The sequence below is a fragment of the Brassica rapa genome, chromosome A07, assembly GCF_000309985.2.
Source record: "Brassica rapa cultivar Chiifu-401-42 chromosome A07, CAAS_Brap_v3.01, whole genome shotgun sequence".
Taxonomy (NCBI): domain Eukaryota; kingdom Viridiplantae; phylum Streptophyta; class Magnoliopsida; order Brassicales; family Brassicaceae; genus Brassica; species Brassica rapa.
This window is the reverse complement of record NC_024801.2, coordinates 20,576,885-20,586,764: the sequence shown is the minus strand read 5'-3', so window position 1 is coordinate 20,586,764 and position 9,880 is coordinate 20,576,885. Positions and strand designations below refer to the sequence as shown.

The following is a 9,880-nucleotide window of genomic DNA, read 5'->3' as shown; positions in this document are numbered from 1 at the left end:
GGGATTTTTATTTTTTTCTAATTTAAGTTGTTAAATTATTTATATTTAGGTTATGATATATATTTATATAAATGTTAAGATGCATGTCATAATTAAAATTTATTTTTAAATTTTAACACGTTAAAGTAACATATTTTTTACTGTTTAAATATTTTTTTGTAATTTTGTTGGCTATCTAGTTATCATATTTAGTAAAACTATTTGTTGAGTATTTGAATAAATGTTTTAGATATTTAATTAAACTGCAGAGTATTTTCGGTTCGACCACATGCTCAACAATCTATCGATCCGTAAAAAGATGGACGATCTCCTTGGCCAGGTAAGTAAAATTTTAGCAAAAATATCTTTGATTTTCAAATATTAAGTATATAACTATTCTTTTGAATATTGTTTTTTTAATTGTATTTTTTGATTAAATTATTGTATTATAATGTTTATGTAAATATTTTTTGTGATGCTTGAATTTGTGTTGTTCGTATACTTAACCTAGATGATATTGATGTTTAACAATTTATTGTTTTCTGGAAATAGAAAATAATGATATATCAAAAAGTATCTAATACTTGTTAAATGATAGTATAATGTAAATTACATCCATTATTTGAAAATAACCATTTGTTGTTTTTATTTTTTTTAATCAGAAATTATTTTTATTTAAAAACATTATTCATATATAATATATTAGTTTAAGTTTGGAAGATTAATTTATATATATAAACTATGTATATTTAAAAAAAAATTAAGATATTATATATTGAGTAACTGAATAAAAGCTTAATTTCTTATCTTGAAAATCAAATATTTATATTTTTGTCTTCATGTTGTACTCATATTTATAACTCAGTATGTTTTTAAAAAACTTAGTTTTAAGTAATAAACGAATTTAATAAATTAAATTCATCACCTATAATGTTCTGTAAACTATATTTGAAAACTCTCTAAAATTATATTTTAAGCATAATATTACTATTATTTAATTTAAGTTATTTTAAGCATAATATATGCTAAACCAACTTAAATTATATTTACAATAGGACCATCCTAAATTGGTTAATAAACCAAAAACAATACTAAACCAACATGAACCAATACCTGATTTGGCGAGGAAGGAAGTGTTTTGGGATAAACGCTTGAATGATTATTAACTGTAATGGTTTGATCATGAAAGAGTTAGTACGAATATTAACAATAAAATTATGGATTTGATTAATTTAAATTTGTAAGAATACCTTTGAGTCTATGAAAAGCAATTCAATTCCCATGAATAAGTTTGGTTTTTGAAAGTTGCGGGTTTCCCAACAATGAATCCACCTAACAAAAAGTTCGTTGTTATAAAAAATCTCTTTCAAGGTCATTAAAGGTTTTTGGGACGGCAAGAGTTGATGGTGGAACCATTTTTTTGCTCGAGTGCTTTGAAGTTTTCCTTGATAGTGTGAGGTTGATGTTGATGGAATAATGAGTTTTATAGGGACTTTCTTGATGTAAAACTATACATTTTTATTTTTTTTGTTAAATGTGGTATTTCCATTTTTATATAATTTACTACCATTTTAAGATAGATGTACATTTTAAGATCGATGTTTAAATCTTAATGTACTTTTTCCATTTTTTTAAATGTTTATTTCCATTTCTTATATTTTTTATTTACGTAATATCTATATTTTATATTTTAAAATAGATATTTAAATCTTAATGTACTTTTTTCATTTTTTTTTAAATTGTGTATTTACTTTTATCATATATTTTATATTTTAAGATAGATGTTTAATGCTTAATGAACTTTTTCCATTTTTTAAAAAAATTGTGTATTTACTTATTATTATATATATAATTCATATATTATATATTTATATTATTTACTTATTATTTATTTTCCTGTATATGTATTTCCATTTCTTGTACTTTTTATTTACTTAATATCTCTATTTTACATTTTAATATAGATGTTTAAATGTTAATGTACGTTTTCTTTTTTTTTTAAATTGTATATTTGCATTTGTTATACTTTCTATTTACGTAATATCTATATTTTAAATTTTAAGATATATTTTTAAATCTTAATGTAATTTTCCATTTTTTAAATTGGGTATTTTCTTATAATATATATTTACTTATTATTTATTTTTCTTTATATTGTGTATTTCTATTTCTTATACTTTCTATTTACTAATAATTTTATAATTTAAGATAGATTTACATTTTAAGATAGATGTTTAAATACTAATGTACTTTTTCTATTTTTTAAATTGTGTATTTCCTTTTCTTATACTTTCTTTTTGCGTAATATCTATATTTTATATTTTAAGATAGATGTTTAAATCTTAATATACTTTTTCCATTGTTTTTAAGTTGTGTATTTCTTTTTCTTATACTTTTTATTTACTTAATATCTATATTTTACATTTTAAGATAGATGTTTAATATTTAATGTACTCTTTCCATTTTTTAAAAATTGTGCATGTACTTATTATTGTATATATAATTCGTATATTTATATATTTATAATATTTACTTATTATTTATTTTTATATATATTGAGTATTTCTCTTTCTTATACTTTATATTTAGTTAATATCTATATTTTATATTTTAAGATAGATGTTTAAATCTTAATGTATTTTAACATTTTTAATGTAAAACGGCAATGTTTAATAGAAGAACTTGGACAAATAGTCAAATAGTTATATTTATGTTTTTTTTCTTTTTTATAAAATGGTAATGTTACATTATGGAGATAAGCCGTTTTTTTTTAGTGAAAAATGGAAATCTTACATATATTTAATGTAGTTTTCCATTTTTTTTATGTTGTATGTTTACATATTATTGTTATTCTTAAATATAAAATGGTAATCTTACATATGTTTAATGTAGTATTTCCATTTTTTTTATGTTGTATGTTTACATATTATTTATTATTTTCGAAATTATATATAATGTTTTTTTTGCAAAATAGTAATTTTACATTATGGAGATAAACCGTCTTTTTTTAGTGAAAAATGGTAATCTTACATATGTTTAATGTAGTTTTTCTATTTTTATGTTGTATGTTTACATATTATTTTTTTTTTAAATTAAAAATGTAAAATGGTAATCTTACATATGTTTAATGTAGTATTTCCATTTTTTATGTTGTATGTTTACATATATTTATTATTTTCGAAATTATATATAATGTTTTTTGTTTTTTTATATAAAATGGTAATGTTACATTATGGAGATAAGCCGTCTTTTTTTCAAGTGAAAAATGGTAATCTTACATATGTTTAATGTAGTTTTTCTATTTTTTATGCTGTATGTTTACATATTATTTATAATTTGCGAAAATTAGTAATATTAAAGTGTAAAACTATATTTTATGCCACGTGTCATCTTTTGGGATAAGTTTTTTTTGCTGATGTGGACGCTCTATGGAGCCTCCAAAGGTCCCTTTTATTAGTAAGGTTCCATTTTTTATGTTGTATGTTTACATATATTTATTATTTTCGAAATTATATATAATGTTTTTTGTTTTTATATATAAAATGGTAATGTTACATTATGGAGATAAGCCGTCTTTTTTTCAAGTGAAAAATGGTAATCTTACATATGTTTAATGTAGTTTTTCTATTTTTTATGATGTATGTTTACATATTATTTATAATTTGCGAAAATTAGTAATATTAAAGTGTAAAACTATATTTTATGCCACGTGTCATCTTTTGGGAGAAGTTTTTTTTGCTGATGTGGACGCTCTATGGAGCCTCCAAAGGTCCCTTTTATTAGTAAGGATTGCAAATGAACCTATACTTTAAAAATATCGTGAGATGGGGGCATGAAAGGCCTATGCAGTTAAGACAAAACAAAATACCCATTAGTCGTCAGAGCCCACGAACCAATTAACACACAGGCTTAAAACTTGAAGGGTATAACAGTCATTTAATATGCTGAAGCCCTGATATATTCCATCGCTTTTATACCACCTTCAAGCAGAAATTTTCAGATCTGTAACACAGTTTCTTTCTCTTCGCTTATCGATTTTCGTTTTTGTTTTGTTTTAAATGTATTTTTGTGTGGTTGTGGGTTAAATGTTGTTTGTTGAATGCCCAATGATGGATAAATTATTATAGAGCGGTTGTATTTGGATAAATCTCCGGCGTTGTTGTGTTTACCTTTTTTAAGTCACTTGAGCATCGCTTATTTCGTCGCCGATTGCATTAACACGCGCACATCTCTCACTACCATTCTTCCATTCACACACGTGCGTCGGTTGCGAGTTAGCGGTGTTTGGGGGCTTTTAAGGGGTTTGCTGGAGTTTTATCCATTTACTTGCAATTTTGCAAGCCGTGAATGATCAGATTATAGCTATGAGATCTGAGGGCTTTTTTTTTTATTTTTATTTGTTTTTTGTTTCTTACCCGTTGATGTGAAAAGCTCGATACTTTCTGAGTGGTGCCCTGGTTTTTCAATTTATTTGTTTCGTAGTTATCATTGCCAGCTCTTTATCATCATCATCATCATTCTCATCAACAACTTCATCTCTTCTTCTTCTTCTCCTTCGCTGTCTGCTTCTCTTACTGCTGCTGCTACTACTGGGTTATTGCAATGATAGCTATGTGACATTTTGAAAATCGGATTTTGTTGCGCCACTAGTGACAGATTTATCTCATTACTGAGGGTGTTTATGTTTTTTAGTTTTGATTTTATTTTTATGGTTTTGCTGTTTTGTTTCTTTTGCGATATACGGCAAGATCTTGTAGAGTTTTATTTATTTTTAGCCTTGTGATGATGATAGTATATCTTCGAGTGGTGCCGCTTGTTTGTTTTTTGCCGAGACCCATCATCTCCATTGCTGCATCTGCTTCTCTCTCTCTCTCTCTCTCTCTCTCTCTCTCTCTCTCTCTCTCTCTCTCTCTCTCTCTCTCTCTCTCTCTTTCTCTCTATCTATATACAAGCACACACACATACATAATTTTTGCAGTTGTGGTGATGGTGTGGCATGGTGGAAATAACCAATGCGTTGCGCTATCAGTGACTTGTAAATTGTTCTTAAGGACCTGAGGGTTGTGTTCTCTTATGTTTTTTCTTTTATTTTGCGGCTTATTGAACTGAAAGTTTTGGGTTCTATTGGCGAAATGGACTAGAGTTTTGTTAGACTTTTGACGATTAATCTACGTTATTTGTTACGCATCAATACACATATGAAATTGATATTTGGACTCGTCAGCCTTTAAAAAGTATTATCTTAATTTCTACTTAATTACGAAACGCAATACCACTTTCAGACATTTTTATCTGTTTTGGAATGGACGAAGCTCAAAAAACAGGCCCAAATTACCGCCAAATTGCTTCTACTTGGATCACAAGTTTACGTTACTTGGACAAAACACGTTAAAGCTCACAACTTGTTTGATAAAATCAAACGCCTTAGTTGATAAATAATGTTGAGGTATTTATATATTTGATAAAACCAAACGCCTACATAGATAACTATTTTCATATATCTATTGACGTCAAATTTCGAATTTCCGAACCGAGATGACTTTTTTGGTTAGTACAAAACTCTAATTTTGAAATGTGTGTCTCGTCGTCCTAAAATAATCAGATCTGTGATAAAGAAGCCCACATTTGTTTTGGACCGATCCAATCAACCAACAAGACCGACAAAATCCACTAGAATAGTTTACCAAAAAAAAAAAATCAACTACAGCACGAGCAGAGAGTAAGCATTAGAGCATCCGCAATGGTGTTATTCAAAGAGAGTCCTTAGAAAAAGTGTATTTTAATTTTTTAAGTATTATTATTTTTTTCTTTAAAAAAAAAAAAAATAATAATAATATCAACTAATCGCGGGTCGTCTCATGTCGTGGAGACTCGCAAATAGTGCAAGGATTCATTAAAAAGAGTCTTTATTTAGGGATTTTAAGGATTGAATCCTTAGTTTTTGGTGGGGTCCACTGATTATTTAATTATTTTTTTCTTAAGGACTCTCTCTTAAGGATTTCCATTGCGGATACTCTTAGGCCAGGACCCATCGGATTTCTGGGGAAATGGATTTTCGGATTTTTGTTTTTTAGCTCAGAAGTCCCATTCTGGTTTAAATTTCAGTATGGATTCTATTTGGAACCAAACCGTTCATTCGAAGAATCCTCTGAATTCTGAAGTTAAAATAGATTCGGTTCAGTTTTGGGTTTTGTAATAAAAAAATAACCGAATATAACTAGATTAACCAAAAATAAATCAACAATTTAATCGAAAATAAATTTTTCATAACTAAAGTTTGAACACATCAAAACATAACTAGCTTGACTTCAAATAACATCCAAAGTCAAATCCCATATCGAAATTCAAAATCACACAATACACTACATAAAACAAAAATTTAAAAGGTAGAAGTAAATCAAAGAGTCAAAATGCTTATTATTGTTGGAGATGTTTCATCTCATCTATATACTCTTAAAAAATTCAAAGATTGTTAACAATTTAACTAAATTATCAGAAGTAGGAGATCTGTCAAAAAAAATACCAATAGGTCGTGTGTAAACATCAAATGAGTAATTCGAGGAGAGACACATAGAGGATGAAGGGCGAATTTGTTCTCAAGTTGTGCCTTGTTCAAGAACCTAGAAAGAATTTCCATAATCATTATGAACAAGTATTGACAGATAAAATCACATTGTCTCAATCCTTTCTTCCCTTTAATAGAGAACCCGGTTTAAATTAGACTTTTGGTTAAGTTTCCTTTTGCTTAATCATTGGTTAAGTCATCAGTTTAGCTTCCTTTTACTAAACCGTATGCAATGTACGTGCATTGTTAATCTGAGAAAATATTTTTTCGTTCTGTTACAACTTTCTGTTACAAAAAAGGCGGTCATCACATTGTCCTTTCTTCCCTTCAAAAGAGCCGGTCAGCTCACCATTTATAACAAAAGGAAATCTCGAAGAGGTGATATATTCATGTATCCATGTAACAAAGATCAGTGGAAAACTCTGAATCTCTAAGATTTTTATTACGAAATCCTTGCACATCGTGTTAAAAGCCTTGCGAATGTCTACTTTAAGCATATAATAACTTATAGGCCAAAATGATTTGTTGTATTCTCCGATCAGTTTCGACGCGAGTAGAACGTTTTCACACTTGAAAATAATCCAACCATGAATCCATAATTTCAATACTGTTGTGAGAATGTATAAACTATATTACAATATATCCCAAAAATATTTTCAAAAAATAAAATCATATAACCGAGTCTTCCTACTAATTATTCTCTACATAGTCTACGAAAATTATTCAATGATATCAAGACAAGTAGCTGAGTCAGCCCATTACGACAGGGACAAAACCGGAACTATAAAAAAAGTCATTCTCTTTGCTTCACCTCTCCCATTCCATTACCGAACCTCCCAACCAATGATAACTCAGAGAACACAACCTCCCTAATAATTACCATTTTACCCTTATAAGCCTTCCACGATTCCACCCGCCGCAAACGAACGGCGGAGGAAGAGACACACACACCATGGAGTCATCGCCAATCAACCGTCTCCCACCGGACTCGCTCCACCAGATCTTCTCCTCCCTCCCCCTCCGCCAAATCATCATCTGCAGATCCGTCTGCAAGTTCTTCAACCACCTCTTGACCTCGCAGCCCTTCACCGAGATCATCTCCACGCGTCCTCCTCTCAACCTCCTCGCCCTCCGCCCCCCGCACCACCACAGACACCGCCACGCGGCGAATCCGCAGCCCTGCATCAACGTGTACGATCCAGACGAGAATCGATGGCTCAGATTCAACCTCGACTTCCTCCCTTTCCGGTCTCCGCAGCCCGTGGCTTCCTCCAACGGGTTGATCTACCTCTGGGGCGACTCGGTTAACTCGGTTGACTCGAGCAAGTCCCTCGTGGCGTGTAACCCGCTGACTCGCCAGTTCAAGGTGTTGCCTCAGCTCGGCTCGGCTTGGTCGCGGCACGGGACTGTTCTCGTCGACTCGGTTAACAGAGTCATGGTCCTCACCGAGCTAGCCGCTCTGTATTACTCAGGCGCGGTGGTTGCTAACCAGTGGCTCAAATTCTCATCGAACTTGCCGTCGAAACCGAGGAGCCCCGTGTTGATGTCCACCTCCGTGTTTGCCTTATGCGACGTCGGGTCGCCGTGGAGAAGCCAGTGGAAGCTCTTCTCGTGTAGGCTCACGAGCCTCGCGGTGACTCACACCAACTGGACTTGCTTGGAGAAGCACGAGTGGGGAGATATCTTCGATATTATAAAACGACCGCGTTTGCTGCGCGGGGAAGGCGAGTCTAAGCTGCTGATGATTGGTGGGTTGAAGTCGACGTTCTCGTTGAACCCGGCGTGTTCGACGATTCTGATACTTAGGCTTTGCTTAGAGAGCTTGGAGTGGGAGGAAGCTGGGAGGATGCCGCTTGAGATGTACAGAGGGTTTCAAGAGTCGAGTAAGTTTAAGGTGTTTGGAGGTGGTGATAGGGTTTACTTCTCTGCTAAGAGGATGGGGAAGCTTGCGATGTGGGATTGTTGGGAAGGGTGGAGATGGGTTGATGGTGTTTCTGGTTATGGTGATGGGTTGTGTCGTGGGTTTGTGTTCGAAGCTAAGCTTACGTTGATGCAATGAATCTTACTGTTTGCTGAGTTCTATTGTTGTTGTTTGTGCTTTTGTGTGTTTATTGTTGGTGTTTATCTCTTGTCATGTTGTTCTTGAATGTAAAAGACTCTGCTTATAGGAGTTATATCTCTCTCTTTCAAAGGGTCTTTGAGTATACAATACAACTGATTGATCGAGAAGATTGTACTCGTGTACTTTATCTCTGGAGGGAGTACAATAATCTATGAAATTTGTGTGTTGATTAACAAAAATTCAGTGAGGTATCTCTTTGATGTATCTAAGCAATGTGTTCTACATTGAAACTAAACTTCCTTGTTAGTCAACTCTAACACCAATCATATACCATATATATGCATCTGATGATGATATCATTAGCTTGAAACTGAAGGAACGTGCTTGATGATGCAGATTTGCTATTAACTGATCATTAGCTTACTGGACACGTAATGTTTGATATGGGGCCATATCCTATGCATATGTCAGGAGCCATTATGTTCGGTCTATAAAATCATCACCGATGCGTCAATCAATTGAGAAAGATTTTGGTTTGTCTTAGTTCAGGTTTAAGTTTAGATTCTTTTTGAACCAATGTTTTGTTCTTTTCTTTCCTTATATTTATCGGCTCATCCCGTAGCATGAATCGAACCCATGATAGACAAATTTACGCAGTGCCACAAGTTAGCTGGTCGTCCTCTTCTTTCTTGGTCTTTGCCATTGTTTTTTTTATTTCGTGCTGTCCACTTTCTCATCTTCAGAATAGCATCCACGACAAATTATGTATACTAGAACATACCAAGAATACAAATATAACATAATATTCAAATGAACTCCTTATCTTTTTTCTTCAGTATAATTACCGATGGCTAAAAATCTTTCTTGTGGTGACCAATCATCCATTCTTTTTTATATTCCAGTCACATAGGATTTTAGTTAAATGCTAACAACATGTTGAATCTAAAAATGAAATTACAGAAGGAAATAATCATTATCAAAAGAAAAAAAACGAGTATATGTTTGTCCAAAGTCGAAACCAAGAAAAGTAAAATACATACTTACTTGATCGCTGCATAAATTTCACTGCGCAATTTTTCAATATTCATTTTATTTGGTGTTGGTTAATCTGAAGACTAAAGTGTTGCCTATATTAACCAAAATAAATTCCTTATTTCTCAAGGCATGTGTGATGTCTATTGTCTAATGTCTTTTACCGCCAACAAGCTTGTTATTTATTTTTGTTTTCTGGCTCAAAATTAGAGTTAAGTTATTCTTATACAACACTTATTGCT

The 9,880-nt window shown here is 31.5% G+C and overlaps 1 protein-coding gene across 1 annotated transcript; it reads left to right on the top strand.

The window, feature by feature from the left end:
- Positions 1-7,267: 7,267 nt before the first annotated feature.
- LOC103830589 (SKP1-interacting partner 15) lies at positions 7,268-8,785 on the top strand. Its single transcript, XM_009106400.3, has one exon. The coding sequence runs from the start codon at positions 7,497-7,499 to the stop codon at positions 8,601-8,603; it is 1,107 nt and encodes a 368-aa protein (XP_009104648.2). The 5' UTR covers positions 7,268-7,496; the 3' UTR covers positions 8,604-8,785.
- The last annotated feature ends 1,095 nt before the right edge of the window (positions 8,786-9,880 follow it).

Bases quoted from the DNA above. Each gene is read 5' to 3' on its own strand.
- LOC103830589 (XM_009106400.3), top strand. From the start codon at position 7,497: ATGGAGTCATCGCCAATCAACCGTCTCCCACCGGACTCGCTCCACCAG.